General features: G+C 44.3%; 1 protein-coding gene across 1 annotated transcript in view; it reads right to left on the bottom strand.

The window, feature by feature from the left end:
* Positions 1-24,114, bottom strand: part of NFS1 (NFS1 cysteine desulfurase) — a 33,539-nt gene that overhangs the window by 8,947 nt on the left and 478 nt on the right. Inside the window, exons 2-11 of the mRNA XM_040434803.1 lie at positions 20,840-20,916; positions 18,066-18,182; positions 14,999-15,082; positions 13,102-13,254; positions 12,915-13,008; positions 6,881-7,015; positions 3,850-4,007; positions 3,557-3,662; positions 3,307-3,388; positions 620-703 (exon numbers count right to left, since the gene is read on the bottom strand). Coding sequence (XP_040290737.1) covers positions 620-703; positions 3,307-3,388; positions 3,557-3,662; positions 3,850-4,007; positions 6,881-7,015; positions 12,915-13,008; positions 13,102-13,254; positions 14,999-15,082; positions 18,066-18,182; positions 20,840-20,916 — 1,090 coding nt within the window. The remainder of the gene's footprint in view (positions 1-619; positions 704-3,306; positions 3,389-3,556; positions 3,663-3,849; positions 4,008-6,880; positions 7,016-12,914; positions 13,009-13,101; positions 13,255-14,998; positions 15,083-18,065; positions 18,183-20,839; positions 20,917-24,114) is intronic.

The following is a 24,114-nucleotide window of genomic DNA, read 5'->3' as shown; positions in this document are numbered from 1 at the left end:
TGATTAAAAGTTTAGTTACTCTAAATATTTATGGTCACTAAAGGGGTTTTCCAAGGAGAGTTTAAAAAAAAAAAAATCTGCCTCAGCCAGTGATTGGCTGAATGTGCTGGTTTTTCAGGTGCGTCGAGCCGAGACAAGAAGTGCAGGGCAGAGGAGACTGGAGCAGTGTCTGAACGGCAGCAACTGGGGACCGGTAGAGTTAAAACTTTTTTTTTTTTTTTCTAACATGTTCTGAACTTTTTTTTTTATTCTCCTTGGAAAGCTCCTTTAAGGTGGGTTCACACACAGGTTTTTGTGGCAGTTTTTTAATGCCAAAGCCAGAAGTGGATCTAGCAGGATGGAGAAGTTTACGTCTTTCCTTCATAGTTTTCATTAATTTCTGACCTACTTCTTGCTTTTGCTCAAAAATACTGCCAGAAAAGCTGCCACAAAAGCCTGGATCTGAACCTACCTGTAAAAATAGGTATGATTAGGCTACCTGATGCTTTAAACAGGACTGGACTAATGTAGAGGACATCTATGAAGATAGATTTCTCTATTTGTTGTACTGTACATGGCAATAAAACCCAAGATTATAGCGCAAACAAACTGCAAGAGCCCCAAAAATATGACAACCAACCTGATAGAAGAGTGAGCCAAATCTTCATCTGCTCCGATGGCTCTCAGTACATATGAAGGTTCCAGCGATGCCGATGTACAAGCACTGGCGATCAATACAAGAGGTTACATACAATGCATCATGTGCAGGATTGGTATAGCTCCTAAATCTATACATGACATTCTAAAAAGTGGTTTAATACATTATGCTGCAGTGGTCCTTAGCATGAGCATCAACATACCTGAAGGTCAAATTTAACCAAACGTCACCACATGGTCACAGCCAGAACTAAAGTATGTACAAACCTTGTGAGACCACAGAAATCTGATTAAAGGGTTTATCCAAACCCTATAATGTCCGACGGGCCCTTCATACAGGTTGTACTTGCTTTTCTCCCGGGCACCCGCATCGCTTCTGATGCCCGCACATCCTACTCTGAATCTCCCTGTCGCGCGGATTAAAACATCAATCCTCCCAAGCATCGCTGGTGACTCGTCCCAGTCGTGGCCTGCCCCCCGTATGTTTTGATCCGCACAAAGGAGAGATGCAGCGGCGGCCGTGCAGGCATCAGAAGCCGGTGCCCAGGAGCAAGGTAAGTACAATCTGTGTGAGGAGCCAGGGCATTAGAGGGGGTATTATAGGGTTTGGATAACCCCTAATGTGTAGGGGCAGTGATACTGACCATTTTTGTAATATACTTTAATTACTGAAATCATACATTTCTATTACAAAAATAGCTGTAAAGTGGCCAATTTTGAGCCTTAGCAACGCTCCTCTGTCTACTGTCTACATAACACAGTCAGTGTTGAGCAGGTCTCCACAGTTATATAAACAGAAGACGGGACATTGCTAATAGAAATGTGCAATTTCAGTGATTAAAGAATATTACAAAAATGTTCAGTATCACTGCCCCTACACATTACAAAAATAAAAAAGAATGACAGTTACACTTTAACCCTTAGGCCCCCTTCACACGGGCGAGATTTCCACGCGGGTGCAATGCGTGAGGTGAATGCATTGCATCCGCACTGAATCCGGACCCATTCATTTCTATGGGGCTGTGCACATGAGCAGTGATTTTCACGCATCACTTGTGTGTTGCGTGAAAGCATGCAGCATGCATGTTCCTCTTTGTGCGTTTTTCACGTAACGCAGGCCCCATAGAAATGAATGGGGTTGAGTGAAAGCAAGTGCGGATGCAGTGCGATTTTCACGCACGGTTGCTAGGTGACGATCGGGATGGGGACCCGATCATTATTATTTTCCCTTATAACATGGTTATACGGGGAAAATATTAGCATTCTTAATACAGAATGCATAGTACAATAGGGCTGGAGGGTTTAAAAAAAAATAAATAAAAAATTATTTAACTCACCTTAATCCACTTGTTCGCGCAGCCGGCATCTCTTCTGTCTTCTTTTGTGAAGAATAGGACCTTTGATGACGTCACTACGTTCATCACATGGTCCGTCACATGATCCATCACCATGAAGGGCCAGCTGTTCCGTTCCGCAAAATACGGAACGCACACGGATGTCATCCGTATTTTTGGCGGACCGCAATATACATACGGTCGTGTGCTGCATGAGCGCTTAATAGCATTTTAAAGTGTGTGTGACTTTTTGATCACATTTTATTAAATTTTTTGGGGTAAGAGAAGCAATAAAAAAAAATGGCAAATTGGTCATTTTGACCCTTTTTTCCCTAACACCATTCTCTGTATTAGAAAAATATTTGAATATTACAGGCGTTATTGGTCGCCGTGATACCCATGATGTTTATATTTTTTGTTATTTATGTATTTAATTTTTTATTATACGGAAGGGGGGGGCGATTTAAAGTTTAAAAATCTATAAAAAAATGTAAACGTTTTTTTTCACTTTTTTGTTATGATTTTGAAGCTCATATTTGAACCTTTCAAAATCCAATTTTTTGTTTTACTGAACACTCATGTTTTTTTTTTATATATCTCACTTCTGATGTTGGCCTGCCACCTGCTAGCCAAAATAAGAATTGCAGCTTAAATGCCCTAGGTCTGATCAGCGAGACCTAGCACATTTCAATCAATTACCGGCATCCTCATTGGCCGCAGAGGATACTGGTAAGAAGCTCGGAAGCGCGGCATCTAAAGGCTTTAATTACCACGATTGGCATGACTGTCGGTCGCAGTAATTAGCCGCGGGTCTCTCCTGTTTGAAACAGCGGAGACCTGACGGCCATAACGCCTGCTGCACGTGCGAGCGCCATGTTTTCCCACCACTCCAGCGCCATAGCGAAGGGATTAAACATATTTTTTAAAGATTTTTGATGTTATTTTAAAATTTTTCCACTTCATTATCTGTAATCCATGAAATCCTGCATTTTTTGCGCCGACCTAATAGTAGGTGACACTTCCACTGTCCCCAGTGGAGCTCACAATAAGTTCTCTGGAGCACCCGGAGGAAACCCACACTAACAGGGGGAGAACATACAAACTCTATGCAGATGTTGTCCTTGAGCCACCGTGCTGCATAATACAACATTTCACAGCCACTGCAGGGAAAATGTGTGACACCAGCAGCTTTCCCTGGTTTCCAGGCATTTCCACAATCGGCCCATTAGTCCAGTTGGGGCAAACACTTTAAAATGAACTTAGCATGGAAACATACTGTATAATCATATAGCAAAATTTAAGAAAAAGAAAAAAAAAGAAAAAAGTTTTGTTGTACCTTCCGGATGAAAGAGCAACATCTTTCAAAGCCATCAGCAAACTCTCACCCTCCACATAGGCAAAAGATAGGTTTACACAACCTGAAGAAAAAAGATCTGTATGAGCTCAAGACTTGTGCAAACATGACCACCAATTATAGTCATATATGAAAACTAATCTGCTGGGACACGGAAAGATGTTCCAACAAGAACTATTAGATCAGGGAACATGCTCACACACAGTACACAGATTTACGTGGCACCACATACCTGGGTACCGTTGCTCAGGATCTCCATTCAACACAACCTCTGGGATATTGTTCATTATGTTTGTAATCAGCTTCTGAGCCAAATAGCTGATTCTCTCGTGGTCGTACTGTGGGAATATACACATATTACAATGACAAAACTACCATGGCAAAAATGCCAGCAACAAACTGCAAAGATATGCAACATACTTATTCTCCATAGGTCACCGAATAGTATAAGGTGTTGCATCCTTGCACATCTGTTGTTCATTCTTGTATATTACATCCTTGTTTTTTCTGGTTATGAAATCTTACCTCCAGTTCCTGCTCAGCTACTTCACAGGCTGCACCAAACCCAACAGTGAGAGGTGCTGGCACTGTCCCAGATCTCAGACCCCTCTCCTGCCCTCCACCACTGATCAGGGGCTCCAGTCTTACTCTTGGTCTCCGGCGGACATAAATGGCTCCAACTCCTGAAGTGTAAGTAAAATAGATTATTCTTAAATAAACTAAACAAAGAGCACAAGGAACCTGTCACCACAAAGTACATTGCAGTCTGGAGGAACTGAGCAGACTGATATATACTTTCATAAAGTTTCAGTAAAACCTGCTGTTTATTAAATTAAATCTCTGCTCTTTTTCATGCATCGGAGTCATGCGAGTGGTCCTAACCGGTGATTGACAGCCTTCCCTGTATGCAGAGTTAGCTGTCAGTCACTGAGTAGCTCCGCCCACATGACTCCTGTGCATAAAAAGAGCAGAGGCTTAAGTGTATAAATTACAAGTTATACTGTATCTTTTCCCAAAAAGCTATATCTCAATCTTTTCAGCTCCTCCTGCTCTTTAACATGCTGTCTGCAGATTGCACTGCAATTTCATGGTGACAGGTTCCCTTCAAAGAAGCAATCCAGCATTTTTCCCTACCTAGCGCAGCATAGGTTATGATGAAAGAATTATGTAGAGGCTCTTATGTATAGTCTTATGTATATAAACCTGTTTTAGTTGATGTGGGATTTTTTGGTTGTCTGCCATCTTGGCTCTTTGCCCTCTTCGGATATACAGTGAGGAACAGAAGTATTTCAACACACTGCAATTTTGCAAGTTCTCCCACTTAGAAATCATGGAGGGGTCTGAAATTCACATTGTAAGTGCATTCCCACTGAGAGACAAAATAAAAAAAAATAATAATAATTTTAAAAAAATTCAGGAAATGATTTTTAAAGAATTTATTTGCCTTGCACTGCTGAACATAAGTATTTGAACACCTGAGAAAATCAGTGTTAATATTTGGTACAGAAGCCTTTGTTTAATTGCAGAAGTCAAACGTTTCCTGTAGTTCTTGACCAGGTTTGCACACTGCAACAGGGATTTTGGCCCACTTCTCCACACAGATCTCCTCTAGATCTGTCAGGTTTCGGGGCTGTCACTGAGCAACAAGGAGTTTCAGCTCCCTCCAAAGATGTTCTATTGGATTTAGGTCTGGAGACTGGCTAGGCCACTCCAGAACCTTGATATGCTTCTTACAGAGCCACTCCTTGGTTATCCTGGCTGTGTGCTTCGGGTCATTGCCATGTTGGAAGACCCAGCCGCGACCCATTTTCAATGCTCAAAATCTCACAATAAATGGCCCCATTCATCCTCTCCTTAATACAGTGCAGTCGCCCTGTCCCCTTTGCAGAAAGGCACCCCCAAAGCATGATGTTACCACCCCCATGCTTCACAGTAGGGATGGTGTTTTTGGGATGCAACTCAACCTTCTTTTTCCTCCAAACACGACGAGTGAAGTTTAGACCAAAAAGTTCTACTTTGGTCTCATCCGACCAAGTGACTTTCTCCTATGCCTCCTCTGGATCATCCAGATGGTCATTGGCAAACTTCAGACGGGCCTGGACATGTGATGACTTGAGCAGGGGAACCTTCCGTGCAATGCATGATTTGAAACCATGACGGCGTAGTGTTCTACCGACAGTGACCTTTGAAACTGTGGTCCCAGCTCTCTTCATGTCATTGACCAGCTCCTCCCTTGTAGTTCTGGGCTGATTCCTCACCTTTCTTATCATCAGTGATACCCCACGAGGTGAGATCTTGCATGGAGCCTCAGTCCGAGGGAGACTGACAGTCGTCTTTAGCCTCTTCCATTTTCTAACAATTGCTCCAACAGTTGATCTAATTTCACCAAGGTGCTTGGCAATTGCCCCGTAGCCCTTTCCAGCCTTGTGGAGGTCCACAATTTTTTCTCTGGTGTCTTTTGACAGCTCTTTGGTCTTGCCCATGGTAGTAGTTGGCATCTGACTGACTGTGGGGTGGACAGGTGTCTTCAAAGAGCTCAGACAGGTGCTACTAAGTTAGATTAATGAGTGGAGTAGAGGTGGACTTTTTAAAAAGGCACAGTAACAGGTCTTTGAGAGCCATAATAATTGCTGTTTCTCAGGTGTTCAAATACTTATGTTCAGCAGTGCAAGACAAACACATTCTTTTAAAATCATACAATGTGATTTCCAGATTTTTTTTCAAAAAAGTGGGAATGTACCTACAATGTGAATTTCAGACCACTCCAATGTTTTCTAAGTGGAGAACTTGCAAAATCGCAGGGTGTTCAAATACTTCTGTTCCTCATTGTAGTTCCCTTTATTCCCCTACAATTCCCATTATGCCTCTGGCTTTGCACACACAGAGGGGCAGAGTTTCCTCATAATGCACTTCCTTTGCCCCATCTTGTTCTAGTCCTAGCTAAGGACAGCAAGAGATTCATGAGCAACACAGAACGACTGTCCACTAACTCACCATTACAGTGTCTAAGTGCATCCTATGTGATACAGATTCAGCCGGTCTCCCCTGCCTCCTGCTTTTAATAGCTTTCCCACTGTCAGCTCTTACAAGGAAGAGGCAGGGGAGACTAGTTTAAAGCTGCATCTCATAGAATACACTGAAGATTCTGCACACAGCACACAAACATAGTACAGATAGTGTGATTCAGGAGACTTTTATAACTTTGCAGCTTCATTGTAAGGACTTACTGTATCTTCACATTCATGTCCAGTTAGACAAGGCAGAAATATATATTCAGCAGTACTCTACGCATGGAGGGGCACAAAGTGGAACAAAGTATGCGGAAGAAGGAGGACATTTATTGATGCCGATTCAATCCTGTAGTTCACAGGATATCAGTTACACAGAGGAGAGTGACCTCCTGTCTACACAGGAGAACAAACTGTAGACTGTAATCACATAAGACAGCTGCACATAATGGGTGTTGTGGGTTGCAGAAGCGGGAAAGTTAGTCACTTGTCATGAACGACGTCATCAGTGTGATTTTCATAGCACAAGTACTAGAGATGCGTCATACCTTTAGGACCATAGATCTTATGTCCACTTATGCTCATTAGGTCAATCTTCATTTGATTCACATTCATTGGTATCTTGCCTACTGCCTGTGCAGCGTCTGTGTGAAAAAATACTTTTCTGGAGCTACAAATATAACCTGAAGAGAGAAATGGACAAGACTGTGATTGTAGTTTCAAATCAGTTAGCATTCATTCAGACGACCGTATGTTTGTGTCCACATCCAATCCGCAATTTTGCGGAATGGGTCCTAACCCATTCATTTCAAAAGATGCGGACAGCACTGTGTGCTGTCCGGATCTGTTCTTCCATTCTCTGGTCCTGCAAAAAAGATAGAAAATGTCCTATTCCTGCCCTGTCATTGGGCTGGCCGTTCTGATCCACAAAATATGGAATGCACACAGACGGTATCTGTTTTGCGGATCCGCAATGTACAGACAGCAAATATGGATATGGTCGTCTGAGTGGGCCCTTAATTTGATTAGGCGATAGAAAACCACCATCTATAGCCTACTTACAACTCACATCAAGCTGGGCATTGCTTGTCTGCCTGCCACCCACTGACAACATTGGGGGTCATTTATCAGAGGCCCTTACACGTGTTCCCCCTCCCCTCAACTTTTAGGCTACTTTCACATTCGCGTTTTGTGCACAGACTGATCTGTTAATAATGGATCAGTTTGCATTATTCATAAAAAAAAAAAAAGTCTAAGTCAAAACGGTTCAGTCTTCACTTACAATGAAAGTCAATGGGGGACGGATCAGTTTTCAATTGCACCATATTGTGTCAGTGAAAAACGGATCCGTCCCAATTGACTTACATTGTAAGTCTAGACGGATCCGTTAGGCTCCTATCGTCAGACGGTCACCAAAACGCTGCAAGCTGCGTTTTAGTGACCGTCTAACAAACGTAACGGAGACCAAACGCAGCCAAATTGATGCATTCTGAACGGATCCATTCAGAATGCATTGGGACTCAACTGATCCGTTTTGGGCCGCTTGTGAGAGCCCTGAAACGGATCTCACAAGTTGACCCAGAAACGCCAGTGTGAAAGTAGTCTTATTTAATTTACAGCATGGGACTGCTACTACCACTTGGAACAATCCAAGAATGACGACATCATAGACCAGAAAACTTTGAAAGTAAGGGCTATTTGACCATGAAGAAGAGTGATGGGGTGCTGCGCCAGATGACCTGGCCTCCAGGCACCGGACCTGAACCCAATTGAGATGGTTTGGGGTGAGCTGGACCGCAGAGTGAAGGCAAAAGGGCCAACAAGTGCTAAGCATCCCTGGGAACTCCTTCAAGACTGTTGGAAGACCATTTCAGGGGACTACCTCTTGAAGCTCATCAAGAGAATGCCAAGAGTGTGCAAAGCAGTAATCAAAGCAAAAGGTGGCTACTTTGAAGAACCTAGAATATGACATATTTTCAGTTGTTTCACACTTGTTTGTTATGTATATAATTCCACATGTGTTAATTCATAGTTTTGATGCCTTCATAGTCAAGAAAATAAAGAAAACTCTTTGAATGAGAAGGTGTGTCCAAACTTTTGGTCTGTACTGTATATTAAAACTATATGAACATGTGAGGAATATGGATTATTGTTCAATGTCAGCCATGTACCCAGACCAGCCATCTGCTGTCAGATAGCAGAGGTAGTGAACTCCACAGGGGGGGGGGGCATGCTTCAAAGCCCAGCCAAATGGCAGAGAACTTCTTGCAGGCCACCTTTGTTTACAATTTCTCACCTCCATTCAGCCAGCCAGGAACCCAGCTAATGGAACAGGTCTAGGCCATTCCCCAGTTCAATGAACATTATCAAACATCATGGAACCGGGAGGGGAGATATACATATCACATATCATACACAGAAACCAAATAACGGTACCATCCTTGGACTCAACAGGTAGCCGAAACCCAGGCGGACCCATTGGTCCCAGAACCACCTCCCTGCGACATTCTGGTCTGGAGCCATGAGCCCTAATCGGTTTTGTGGCTTATTTGCTGCCAGCCCCAGGAGAGGGGGTGTGGACCCCTCCCAGAGGCCAGGAGGGGAGGGACCGGCTACAGGTTAAAAGACTTGTGCCAGCAAGCGGGCGGGTCTTTTCTCTGAAGGGAGGTCACATTGTGCCATGTGTTTTTAATAGGACCTGCAACTGGTGGACATCACAGCTTCCCATGTGAATACAGCTAAGAACTCATCACAACCCAGAGGACTCCTATACCTGGTAAACTGACCTTTTTGATCTGCTTAGCCCTGTTTGTACCACGCCAACTGTATTTACCACTCAGACCACTGTATATATTTTCTGTGTATATTGTGTTATGTCCAGTGAGTCTTTAAGGCAATTAAATATATTATTTCTGGTATCTCGATCATAAATCCCCACGTCCGTGTTTCGGCCTAGTTATACGCTACTGCGGGTTGGTTTTTCACCCTATATAATCCAGTTATCGGACCGGGCTTATATCAAACGAGAAGCTGATGGCAATATACCTCTGTGCCTGCGTGGACAGGAGGCGTCTGTGTAGACTATATCAAGCTGACCTTACCTGCTCCTCTAGGAAGGCGTAACGTCACGCCTTGGTAACCAGTGACCATACCGTATCTCGCTGGCTCTATGTATTTGACGTCCGACGTTAGTCGAGGTACAGTATTTGAGTCCCTTAAGCAGCTTGACCATCCGCTTAGAAGTAGCAGGGGCATACTCCATGCCCAACGGCATCTCGGTGGACTCCGTCCTGAACGGATAAAGGTACCACGAATTGTCGGTCCCTAGGCCACGCCTCCGGTGAGCCCTGCTGGACCGCTCCCCGGCACAACTTGTCCTTGGTCCCAGACCGCCCTCTGAAGGGCCGAGTCCAAGGGAGGCCGTGCCACCTGCTGCGAGAGAGCTTTCAAGCTGGCGCTAGCCCCCAATGCCACCTGAAACCACTGGTGGGACGTGGCCAGAATAGACGAGACTGCCATGTCTCCTGTCAGTTCTACTACCTGCCTGTCCCTAGGCCACTCCTCCGGTGAGCCCTGCTGGACCGCGACCCGGTACAGCCATCCTTGGTCCCAGACAACCTGCTCAAGGTCCGAGTCCGTGGGAGGCTGTGACGCCTGCTCCTTGAGAGCGTTCACGCTTGTAGTGCCTGGTTGCTCTTGGCTTCCAACCAAGTCACCAGTCCAGACGGACTAACCTAGCCCTCTGACATCCCAGTTGTGGAGGAACCCTGCACTGAGGCTTTACCTGGGAGCCCTACTTCTCCTGGGACAACCCTGACCTCATTTGCATCCTCCTCCTCCGCAGCTGTCTGCCCCCTGCTTGTCCCCTCAGTCACCACACCTGAGGAGAACAGGTTCCAGCATGCTTGCTGGCCACACCCAGGGGCCTCAGCACAGCTGGCGTAAAATGACCCCCTTCCCACTGAGGGGGAAAGGCACACATTACATCCTCCACCATATCAACAGACATGCTATGAACATTAACATTATCAACAGGGGTGGACATGGCATCACATTCTGGGGGATCGGACCTCGGGGGGTCAGCGGCCACGTACTTAAACACTAGCCGCCCCAGGTCCGTCCCCAGCAAAACACTGGCAGGGATATTTGAGGATACCCCCACCTCCCTTACTCCTCGACTGGCACCCTAGTCCAAATAGACCTTGGCGATGGGCAGCGCCGGTTCTACTCCTCTAATTCCGGAGATAGTAAGGGATCTCCCGGGCAATAAATCGTGGGGTGCCACCAGTTCAGGCCGTACCAGAGTCATCTCAGCACCGGTGTCTTTAAAGGGGTTCTGCACTTTGTTTAAACTGATGATCCATCCTCTGGGGTCAAGTTGTACTGCCGGACCAGAGCCTGCTTGATGTCCTCATAGCTCAGGATGGTCTCGCTGGGCAGGTACCCGAATATCTCAAGGGCTCCCCCCCCCACCCCCGAGACGTGGCGTTAGGAATCGGACCCACTGGTCCTCCGGCAGCTGGTACTGATGGCAGGCCGTCTCAAAGGCCAACAAGTGTCCAAGTCCCCATCTTTGTCCAGTAGGGGGAAGTCTTCCGCCCTTAGTTTTGGAATACAGATCTCTGAAGACTCACATCGGGCTGGGGAGGGCTGCTGGAGAACTCGCAGCTGATGCTCACGCTCGGCCTGCTCGCGACGTTCTGCATCTTCGGCTTGCTCGCGACGCTCTACGGCTGCCATGAGGATCTCGTAGGAAGCCTGGTCTCTGGCCTGGAGACGGTCTAGGGCAGCCTTTAGGAGAGCAGCCGAGCCTGCCTGGGGGGGATGGGCAGGTGGAGTGCGGCCCACCGCGGGCCTCACCGATGGCAACTGGGGAGCTTTGGCTGTGCTCCCCCTCGCCTTGAAGAAAGTCGCCTTCCACCTCCTCTTGGCCCCCTATCTGGACTGCGTCCACCGTTCCGTAGCATCAGCCATCTCCTTAGCCTTGCTTCTTGTGATTCTGGCCATCATTGCCACGGATGATCACTGACACAGACTGCAACCTGATGCACACACACCTTATTGTATTTGCTCTCAGACTGTCTAGTGTTGAGCTGATCTTAAGACTCCAGCGGCAAGAGTTACTGCTGGTAATCTTTAGTGTCTGGGAGTATGGGTCCCACACTCACACAGACTAGTATCTCAATCCCACCTTGCTACCACCTATATGTGACGAATACCGTACCCCGACTGATGTCAAATCGTAGAGCCAGCGAGATACGGTATGGTCACTGGTTGCCAAGGCGTGACGTTACGCCCTCCTGGAGGAGCAGGTAAGGTCAGCTTGATACAGTCTACACAGACACCTGTCCACGCGGGCACAGAGAGGCAACAAGCTGAGAGAGCCTTTTCACTGCCCCAGTAAAACAGCGCTTTCTCAGCCAGAGCCAGGGTATACTGCCACCAACTTCTCGTTTGATATAAGCCCGCTAACGGGATTATATAGGGTGAGAAACCAAGCCGCAGTAGCGTATAACTAGGCCGAAACACGGACGTGGGGATTCGCGATCGAGATACCAGAACAGCACAAGATTAAATTATATATTTAATTGCCTTAAGGGCTCACTGGACATAACACAATATACACAGAAAATATATACAATGGTCTGAGTGGTAAATACAGTTGGCGTGGTACAAACAGGGCTAAGCAGATCAAAAAGGTCAGTTTACCAGGTATATGAGTCCTCTGGGTTGTGATGAGTTCTTAGCTGTATTCACATGGGAAGCAGTGTTGTCAGCCAGTTGCAGGTCCCATTAAAAACACATAGCATGATGTGACCTCCCTTCAGAGAAAAGACCCCCCAGCTTGCTGGCACAAGCCTTTTAACCTGTAGCCAGCCCCTCCCGACTCTGGGAGGGGTCCACACCCCCTCTGCTGGGGCTGGCAGCAAATGAGCCACAAAACCAATTAGGGCTCATGGCTTCAGACCAGAATGTCGCAAGAAAGTGGTTCTGGGACCAATGGGTCCGCCTGGGTTCAGGCTGCCCGTAGAGTCCAAGGATGGTACCGTCATTTGGTTTCTGTGGTGAGATATGTATAATCTCCCCTCTTGGGCATCCCACCACCAAACTATGACCACGGGCCTGTTCATTGTAGCCACAGGGACACAAATAGGTATTCGGTTTATGCTTGTGATGGCCGGGCGATTCCGAATTCCTTATGAATCGCCGATTCCAAGATGTCTGATAATGTTCTCTGCCATTTGGCTGGGCTTTGAAGCAGGGCCCCCTGTGGAGTTCACTACCTTTGCTATCTGACAGCAGATGGATGGTGTGGGAACATGGCTGACATTGAACAATAATCCATATTCCTCACAGAACACTTATGAACATGCGACCAACACAGATGCCTTCAGCTGCCAAGTGCACATGTAACAGGTCAGCCAGTATCATAGGTACAAATCTGCTGTACTTACGCAAAAAACACTGTGGTGCCTGGCCTTAATGCTGACAAGGGGCTCATAGTGATAGGTAAGAAAATAAATACATTATTCATTGCTACAACTTATTGGTTCATCAATAAAGAAGGAGGATGAAATATACCTATGTCAGCAACAGGTTGCTTCACTCCTATTTCATTGTTCACAGTCATGACAGACACCAGGCCTGTATCCGGCCGTATGGCTTCTTCCAGAACCTAATAGAAATGATGAAGTTTACTACAGGGATAATACAGTTGTAGTTATAATGTGTAAAATGCAAGAAAAAAAAGTAGTCATGTGTAAATCACCTTTAAATCCAACAGTCCATTCTTCTGGACAGGAAGGTAAGAGACTTGGAATCCTTCGGCTTCTAATGAGCGGCACGAATCCAAGACACACTTATGTTCAGTCTGAGTGGTGATTATGTGTTTTTTGCGAGACTTGTAGAATCTGGCAACACCCTTCAGGCCGTGGACGGAAAGAATAAAGTAAAAAAAAAAAAAAAAAAAAGTCTTAAATCACAAGATCCAATCTGACGTTCTCTTATATAACAGATTATTCATGCAGGATCTATTTTTAAATGCACGGTCCCCTCCCCTTGTGACTACAAGCATAAAATCAAATACGAATAGTTTTCAGATTGCAGATGGAGCTGATCTTTCCAAATTAAAATTACTTGATTTGCAAGGAACACAGTTTCAAGATGTATCCACTATCCACATGGTACTTAGAGCGGGAACTCCGCGGTGACCAACCTATTCTTTGACCTATTTGTGTACCTAAGATCTGAGACATGCAGACAGCAACCAACTATATCCTTACCCACCTTTCATCTATTTCCCCTCCCAAACTGTTTCTTTTCAATAGGTGTCTCACTTCGATTTAATCTGCTAACAAAATGCTAGTCCCACATGTGCATCTGACCTGCAATTTTTCCTCCTGGTGTTTTACAGCCCCTCACTCAAATCTACCACCTTTATTATGTTGAAATTGTCCTAATTTTTGTACCTGTCACTTGTTGACATCACAGCCTTCTGCAACATGGTTTACCCCCTAATCTGCCCATAAGCATGCTACTATATAGCATGCTTCACCTGCTGCCCTCCTTTATGAAGAACACACTCCTCTATAATCCCAAAAGAAGCAGAATTGTACTGGAGAAATGGCAATTTAAAATCCCCCTCCACGGTTTTAGTGTAAGGGCACTCAAGAACCAGGGACTATCGCTGGTTCGGGAGGGGTAGCCATAAATTATGTTTCTTACCGGCTAAATTAATTTGATGACACTATTCCTGTCTTAGGCCACTTTCAGACAAGAGAATGTGAAGCTGCGCACTCGCAGCTCAGCACCCGTCCTGAACTGCTAGCACTGACTGGGTCGCATAGCATTATATTGATTTATGATGCTATGTAACCTTTACAGTTCTGGAATGTATTGGATAACACTGACATAATGCTATCAGTGTTATCCAATACATTCCAGAGCTGTAAGAGTTAGGGCTCATGCACACAAACGTACTTTCTTTCAATGTCCGTTTAGTTTTTAGTTTTTTGTGGACCGTGCGAACCATTTCAATGTGTCCGGAAAAAAATAAATAAAGTTACTCTGTGTGCATTCCATTTCTGTACGTTCTGCCGCAAAACAATAGAACATTTCCTATTATTGTCTGCATTACGGACAAGGATAGTACTGTTATATTAGGGGCCAGATTTTTTTTGCAGACCGCAAAATACATACGGTTGTGTGCATGAGCCCTTACATAGCATCATAAATCAATATAATGCTATGCGACCCGGTCAGAGCTGGGGCCTTGAGGTGCATTTACACAGGAAGATAATCGGGCAAATTATCAGGAACGACCGTTTCTGTGAAAAGCTTGTTTATTGGGTGGTCCTGTCTTACATGCAGGCACCACCGATCATGGCTTCTGGGCAGCAGATCGTGCTATCTAAACAGACATCTGCTGCTCAGGAACCATGATTCTGTATGAAGATGAGGGGTCGCAATAGCAATTCTTCACTGAATGAGCAGCCGACTGTATGGAAGGAACGCTTCCCAACAATCGCCACTCAGTCGGCCTGTGTAGATCCAGCTTTACTTAGTGTTACACTCAGACACTTTTGGTTTTAATTTGTAACTTTATATGCAAAAAATGTTTAATAAATACAGTAAAAAAATTAAAATAAAAGAAAAATAAGAATTACCTTGAGAGCAATATTGTTAGATTCAGTTGCGCCACTTGTGAAAATAATCTCTTTGGGATCTGCTCCGATCAAGGAGGCCACTTGCTGCAAAAGAAAGAATAATTTGTTTCCGCCATATACTACTAATGATTAAAACATGTAGATAAAATTGAAATAAAATCTCTTGTTAAGCTACAGCTAGTTTCATACTAGCGTTTACAGATCCGGCAGGCTGTTCCGGCAAGCTGTTTCCAACCGGATCAGTCACTGCAGGAATGTGTCACTTCAGCAAATAGCAGTTATTATGCAGAGAAAGTTAACACAAGGCACTTACTAATGTATTGTGATTGTCCATATTGCTTCCTTTGCTAGCTGGATTCATTTTTCCATCATATTATAAACTGCTCGTTTCCATGGTTACGACCACCCTGCAATTCATCAGCCATGGCTGTGCATGCACATTATAGGAAAAAGCACTAGTCTGTGCGGTCCCACAGTCCCGGCCACCAGAGAGGCCTTAAAATTTTTGTATAGTGTGCAAGCACGACCACCACTCATGGATTGCAGGGTGGTAACCATTGGAAAGGAGCAGGGTATAATGTGATTGAATAATGAATCCAGCCAGCAAAGGCAGCAAAATGGACAATCACAATACATTAGTAAGTGCCTTGTATTTCTCTACATGATAAATGCCAAAGTGACACAACCCCACTTAACTATAGGGGGGTCCAGCGGAGATCCGACCGAAACCCGGCAAATATGAAAAAAATCGGCCGAACAAATACTGCTGCGTGCAACAGTCTGTGTCTGGCCGATTATTGGCATTCTATGCCAGAACAGCCTACTGGAAAGCTGTGCCGGCAGTGTGAAATCAGCCTTAGGGCTCATTCAGACGGCTGTATGCCTTTTGCGGTCCGCAAATTGCGGATACCAGCCCATGTGCGTTCTGCTATTTGCAGACGGCACTTGGCCGCCACTCTCATAGAATATCCGCAATAGCAGACAAGAATAGGACAGGATTTGAACTCACAGCTTTTGCATCACTGCCCAGAAATTTAACCACTACACTATATAGCTGCATAGCCAGTCACTAAAAATAAAATAAAAAATATATGAGACTTCTACTGTATAGGTCTCAGTAGAAGTATAGTACAGTAGAAGTCTCATTTATTTTTATTTTTTATTTTTTTAAGTAACTGACGATGCAGCTATTATAGCTGAGTGGTTAAGTGCCTTGCCCCTAATACACAAGGTCGTGAGTTCGAATCTTTTCTGAAATATAGGCTAAATTAGATTTAAATACACTGGGTGTCCCCAAGCACTGACTCGATATATGGACATAGCTATATATGGAGTCAGAGCAGGGACTCCTAAGCCAAACTAGAGTCCCGACACCCTCCCCTCTTCAGAGCAGGGAGTGCCTGGGGTTTTCCCATTGACTTGCATTGTGTGTTCTACTCGAGCACCTGAGCACTTTGGTGCTCGCTCAACACTGTTCCGCACCCGTTCCGCAAAATTGCGGAATGGACGCAGACTCATTCATACGGTCGCGTGAATAATCCCTTAAGCGAACATTATACAGCTGTCGCTCTTTTGGCTGACAAGCTCTTCCGACCAGCCCATATACATGCTCGGCGTGCTGGCATGTGTTTTGAATGGAGAGGAAGCAGCTGCCAGACTCCTCCAGCAAAAACTTATTTCATCAAGATCTAAAGGATTGGACAGATGACATCACACTGGCCAATACTTATCTTCCCTGACATCTACATTGGTGATGGGGGGGGGGGTTTCAAAAGCTCCCATAAACATTAGATAGTCAACCGGTCTTGCCAAAATTGGTGGCATCACATGACATTTAATGTGTATGGTCAGCGGAAGGCCCTGTTCACATAGAGAAATCCTCACAAAGTATATATTAAGAGGAGGCGGTGACCCCACATAGCCTGTGATGGCATCGGGATAAGGGATACATCATGAACTTTCAATAGGTTCTCATGATTCACCAATTAAATGCATGTAGTTCTAACCTATGCTCTGCTAGGCATCTGATTAACACATCCATAAGCTATGATGGCATCCGATTTAACAGATCTGTCATGGAAAGCTCAAGGCATGTACATTTACCAGATGCCTGTGATGGATGCTGCACAGTGCCATCCATCATCCACTAGGTCCCACATTTTAATGGACTTGGCAGGATGGAACAGTGCAGTATACTACACTACGCTACACTATTCCATACCTTTTTGAGAGGTATACTGACATGTACTGGCCAGATGGAGGCCTAAACATAAAAAAAAAAACTGTCATGTGAAGAGATCCTAAGAATGCAAGCTGGATGATAAGATCTGGTCTTCTTGTCTGGAAGATCCAGCCATCATACTCGTGGCTATGTTAGGATGTGATGTAAGGTTGAGGTTACCGATACTACCTGTACAGTGACTGGGTTCTGGGCTTATCTTATATTTTTCTTGTTTTTTATAAATAGAGCACTAAAAAAGCATGTCAGATACAGCAAGATTTATTTGATGAGGTAACCCTATGGTCCAGAATTCCCACTGGTCCAGCATTCATCACCAATTGCCCCAAACTCAAATCTGACTGCATGGAATTTTTTGAGACCAAGTGTGGAATTAAAGGTCAAGATGGCAAGCTGGTTTGACTGGTAAGTAACATCAGCTTGGCCATTAAAGGGGATCTCAGGAACACAGTTATGACCTATCCTAAGGATAGTTCATCAATATCAGATCGGTGCAGGTTGTGAGACCCTTACTGATCAGCTGTGCACTGGAACCCAGCTCCCATTCACTGAAATGGGAGATGAGCTGCAATACCCCAGCACAGCAACTACACAACGTACAGAGCCTTCTGCTTCCACACCACACACTGTTACCGGCATAGCAGCAGCCTGAAACGGAAGATCGCTGGGGGTCAGACCCCCAGCGATCTTATACCGATAACCTATCTGGAGGATAGATCCTCAATATCTGTAGCTCTGCAAACCCCTTTAATTTCTACACATCCTACTGTTCCTCTGCAGACATGACTACTTCTTACAGAGAGATTACATACTGGCAGTAGCAATTACCTCTCTTGCTTTTTCCATCCCCTTCTCGCTCTCCCAGCCATAGGCATGAGTTCTTGAATGAGGGTTTCCATAATGATTCACCAGGTAAGGCAACATACAGTCTAATACTCTGGGATCCTAGAAGAGAATTATAAATCATACAGGGCTGTTGCATCTTCCCACTAAATTCATGGTGTAATACACAGTATAATGACAGCAACTCAACGAGAAAAACATGGCTTCTTTCTTCCTAAAACATACACATGGTGTACGATATTGTAGCCTATCCCTATCCACTTTAATGGAGCCAAGCTGCAATACCATACACAACCTATAGACAAGTGTGACACTGTTTCTGGAATAAAGCAGTCGTGTTTATCTAATTCGCACGCAGAGCTCACTCCAGGTGCCAGTAGTGTAATACAGAATGACTAGGATTGGAGGCAACACCGATCCCGGTCATTAAACTCCCTCAGATGTCACGATAAATAGCGACTGCAGCATCTGAGGGGTTAGACAGAGGATATGGGCTCCCCCTGTCGCGGGGCTCCAATTGTTGCCATGACAGCCTTGGGCCTTGGCCCCCAAGGCTGTCATAATGAGCTGCCTGCAGAGCCGTACCCAAGACACAGCTCAGCAGGTGACCTGTTAGATCACATGCAAGTCCCTAAAGGGACGAAAAATTGCAATAAGTAAAAAAAATTTAAAAAAAGCTGGAAAAAAAATAAATTTTAAACTTAAAATTACCCCTCTTCCCAATTTTACATATAAAAGTAAGCAATAAAAAAAAAAACTATTATGAACTATTAAAAAATAAGATATTTTCCTGCGTGGTGAATGCAGTAATGGAAAAAAATGGCCGATTTGCGGTTTTTTTGATCATCTCGCGCTTCCCCCCCAAAAAATGTTTTTATAATAAGTGATCAAAAAGTCATACTTACCCCAAAAACATAAAAACTACACCTTACCCTGCAAAAAAAATAAAAATAAAGCCCTCGCACAGAAATGCAAGAACTTACGGCAGTCATAATATGGCGATGCAAAGAAAAAGTAGTAGTAAGTCATAATAAAAACTATATAAATTTGGTATCGCCAAAGGCTGACCCATAGAATAAGGTTATCATGTGGTTTTTAGAGCAAAGTGAACGAATTAAAAACAAAATCCAAAAAAAAACATGGCGGAATTGACATTTATTTTCAGATTTCACCCCACAAAGAATGTTTTCCCATTTTCCAATACAAGCAATGGTAACAAATACAACTTGTCCCACAAAAAACAAGCCCTCATCCGGCTATGTGAACGCAAAACTAAAAAAATTATGGCTCTTGGAAGGCGGGGAAGGAAAAAACTAAAATGAAAAAATAAAAATAGGCCTTGTCCTGAAAGGGTTAAAGATGGACCTGTCATTTACTTTTTTTATATGTGTATGTATTTGCATACCACACATTATCATTGCCGTTCACCCTCTTTAATAGTAGGTAAAATGTGGTGGTGATAAGAGCGGCGAGGACAGGAGGAGAGCAGGAATCTCTATTAGGGCTCATGCACACAAACCTATTTTCTTTCTGCTTCCGTTCTGGGTTTTTTGAGGACTGTATGCGGAACCATTCACTTCAATGTGTCCGCAAAAACAACGGAATGCACACGGAGTACCTTCCATTTCCTTTCCGCAAAAAAGTAGTGCATGTCCTATTATTGTCCGCAAATCACGGTTAGAGGCCCCATTCAAGTCAATGGGTCCGCAAAAAATACGCAACGCATACGGAACACATCCGTATGTCATCGTACTCTGCGGATCCATACTGTAGAAATGCTATGCCCAGCCCATATTGCTCATGTGTTTGGTGATTAATAAGTTACTGTTTCCATTTCCGATCCACAAAAAACGGATCGCATACGGAAACCATATGGATATGTTTTGTGGAATAACGGAACAGAAGAGGACTTAAAGCAGAGGAGAAAAAAAAAAAACTCAGATACAGAACAACGGATCTGTTAAAAAAGGACCGCAAAACAACAACGGGTAGCTGGGGGAAGGACCTCATGCAGCTAGACGGACATTGCCATCAGCACTTGTATAGACCAGTCCAGTATCCGTCCTAATGCTAATGCCTGGGTCTGCACAGCACTCCCTCACTCATCGCCCAGTCTAGGACTGCATCCTAACTGGGCGAGGAGAGTTCCCAAGTTGCACACTACGCTGCCATGTAGCTTAAAGGGAACACTGGCAGTGAAACACTCCCACCTAATAACCCTCAACTGGGAATTGATTCATAAATTTCTAGTAGGAATAACAGGGGAATGGAACAACACAGTTCTTAGAAATCATGCTGCAGAACTTTTATATTATGTTGCGTACAGTTAAGGCGGGTTTACACGGTGCAATATACAGCGGATTGTCAGGAAGGAAGCGTTCCTGTCAGCTGCTTGTTCAGTGATGAGACCACTACATTTACGTGCCGCAATCTCCTTTACTGTATGAGGACGAGGGGTCGCTATTGTGATCGCTCGTCCCCATACAGGATTCATTGCTTCTGGACAGCAGAAACGATGATTGACGTGCCTGCACGAACTACAGGATCACCCGATGAACGAGCGTTTTGCTCGTTCATTGGCGGCACATTTACGGGGGCAGATTGTTGGGAACGAGCGGTAGCAGGATCGTTTGTTCCCAATAATCTGCCCGATATTCTAGCAGTGGAAATCCACCTTTATTTACCGATATTAGAGGAGTAGTGTAACACTCCCATAACACCAGCCATGTACTATCTGCTGGCAGTATAATGCAACTCACCAGTGGACTGGTGGCTTGGACATCCATATACAATGGTCTAAGCTCCGGCTTCTCTGACCGCTTTGCATCATTCCAGTCTGTAAGGAAATACATATTATGCCGATTAAATACAATAAATGAGATTGTATATGACTTTCTTACAGCAGACTGCTGTGTCTGGTCTCTGGCTCTATTCACACGTCCGCAACGTGGAATGGGATAATAGAATAAGCACTAATAGAATAAGCCTGTTCTTGTCCGAAATTGCGGACAAGAATAGGACATGTTCTATTTTTTTCGGAACGGAATTGTGGACCCGGAAGTGCAGATCCGCAATTCTGTGTCCGGGCAGCACATCATGCTGTCCCATAAGAATGAATGGGTCCGCAATTCCGTTCCGCAAAATGCGGAACGAAATTGCGGACATGTGAATGGAGCCTAAGAGACAGACAGATAGGACTGACCGGCCAGTAGTGTCCAACAACTCTAACTTGCACCTCCAGTCTGAGAACAATGGGGGAAGATTTATCAAAACTGGCTTAGCTACTCCTATCAACCCATCAGATTAATCCTTTAATTTTCCAAAAGAGCTCTGAAAAATGAAAGGTTGATATGGACAACTGAGCCAGTTTTGCTTTGCACCAATTGTGATAAATCTCCCTCATTTGCTGAAGCCTACCCTCACATGATCCACCACGTACAGCCCCCCTTCCTCATATGCATCCTGCATGGCGAGGGCGGCGTGGTGGACGCTGTGAGGCTTTGCGTCAGGAAATAATGTTCTCTGTAATATCGTGAATTTGGGGACTCGGGGAAAAAATTTACTTAACATGACTTAGGTCATTTATAAAGGTTTACCAGACTATGATAAATGATTATATATATATATATATATATATATATATATACACAAAAGATATCACACAAAGTAAGTACCAGTCACCAAAGGTGTAAACAAATGAGCGAGCTCCCCATCGACCAGAGCCCAACATGGCACTCGGCTGACACCCTTATGATACAAAGAGGTGATGGTAGCAAGACATCTTAGGGCTCATTCACACGACCATGGTTTGGTTCCGTATCCGAGCCACATTTTTTGCAACTCAGGTGCGGACCCATTCACTTCAATGGGGCCGCAAAAGATGCGGATAGCACTCCGTGTGCTGTCCGCATCCGTTGCTCCGTTCCATGGCCCCGCAAAAATTATAAGTCACAAAACGGACAAGAATAGGCATTTCTATAAAGGGCCGTCTGTTTCGTAAATTGCGGAATGCACACAGGCGGCATCCGTGTTTTGCGGATCCACAATTTGCGGACCGCAAATCACGGCACGGTCATGTGAACAAGCCCTTAGCTAGACGTTTTCTGCTAGCCCCACCTAAAGTCTTCAGTGTGCATGTACAGTTATTTCGACCAAGGACAACATCTGCATGGAGATTGTATGCTCTCCACGGGTTTCCTCCGGGTACTACGGTTTCCTCCCACACTCCAAAGACACATTGATAAGATCTTAGATTGTGAGCCCCACTGGGGACAGCAAACTGTGATAATCTCTGTAAAGCGCTGCGGAATAGGTCAGCAATAAATAAATGCGGAAAATAAATACTTCAGAAACACGGCCAGGTATCAGGCACCACTAACTACATTACAAGGAATTAAAGGGGAAGGAACCACTAAAATATCTTGCTATACACAGACCATTAAGTGCAAGGTAGAATAGTTGGACTGTTTGTAAAAGTGTGAAAGTGGTGGAGCCACATGGCACCCTGGTTTGGCCAGAGAGTTCATTCATTAGGTGCATATGGTGCTCACTCCTGGAGGGAGAAGTTGCTCCCACATGGAAAAAGTTCACTGCGCTCCTTGTTTTGTCACCAATGATTCTTTAACATTAATTTAATTGAAGTGACAGGAAATATTATTCTAATGCTGCCCATTAGATACATAAAATCTTAGTGATTTCTAACATCTACTTATAACACATAGGGGGGGGGGGGGGGGGGGTGAGGAGTCGATATATCAAGACCAGGCTTTGCTATGCCAGTGTTGACATCCACTGCACAGCCGGATGATGAACCTCATTTATGACTAGGTGCATTCCCCGTCATTAATGAAAGGGGTTTTTAAGCCTCCTGATATTGAAGGCCGCTATCAAAGTAACCTGGTCTGATGGCCTCCATGCCACGCCACATTGATGCAGTCATTCATGCAAAAGGATCCCGACCAAGTATTGAGGGCATACACTGTACAGACTTTTCAGTAGGCCAAGATTCTGTATGAAAACAAAATGTAATTGGCCTTGGCATGGCAGCAACCGCCATGTCTCAGACCATTATATTACAGTATGTACCATGCCTTGTACCACCCCTCATTATTACACCAGTATCACATATACTATAGAGGAGAAGTGAATGGGCACTCTTCTAGATGGAATCACATGGACTGGATATAGGATATTAAAATCAATGTGGTTTTTAATCAATAAAATACTTTACAGTAATATAGAAAAATAGATATAAAAAAAGATATATATGAAAAATATGTAAAAAACTGAGCCGTAAATGCTCAATAAATTGCTCCAAAAAGATAGAGTTGATACACTTGATCGATGCAATGATATTCAAATGTCAGCTGATAAATTGTAGAAAAACCTGTAATGAGGTAAGTATTGTATAACACCTCTAACGGTGTATAGGGAGATCAGCGCAGCAGATTGCTGTGATATTACAACCAGCTTTCCTGGAGTCCTTGGTGGGTGAACTGAATGATACACAAGTATATATCTCCCATCTCCCCCAATATTTCTCTTTTTCTACCATTTACCTTTTTTGCACCTGTTTGGGAATATACCAATTCCATCTATCACCGTTTAAGAAGACCCCCCTGACTTGTGTATCATTCAGTTCACCCACCAAGGACTCCAGGAAAGCCGTTTGTAATATCACAGCAATCTGCTGCGCTGATCTCCCTATACACCATTAGAGGTGTTATACAATACTTACCTCATTACAGGTTTTTCTACAATTTATCAGCTGACTTGACATTTGAATATCATTGCATCAATCAAGTATATCAACTCTATCTTTTTGGAGCAATTTATTGAGCATTTACGGCTCCGTTTTTTACATATTTTTCATATATATATATATATATATTACTGTAAAGTATTTTATTGATTAAAAACCACATTGATTTTAATATCCTATATCCAGTCCATGTGATTCCATCTAGAAGAGTGCCCATTCACTTCTCCTCTATCTACTTTACTTGGTGAACAGGGGGCAACACCAGTCAGAGGG

This window comes from Bufo bufo, chromosome 6 (assembly GCF_905171765.1).
Source record: "Bufo bufo chromosome 6, aBufBuf1.1, whole genome shotgun sequence".
In the NCBI taxonomy this organism is placed as follows: domain Eukaryota; kingdom Metazoa; phylum Chordata; class Amphibia; order Anura; family Bufonidae; genus Bufo; species Bufo bufo.
The sequence above is the reverse complement of the archived record's forward strand: the minus strand, read 5'-3'. Positions and strand labels throughout refer to the sequence as shown.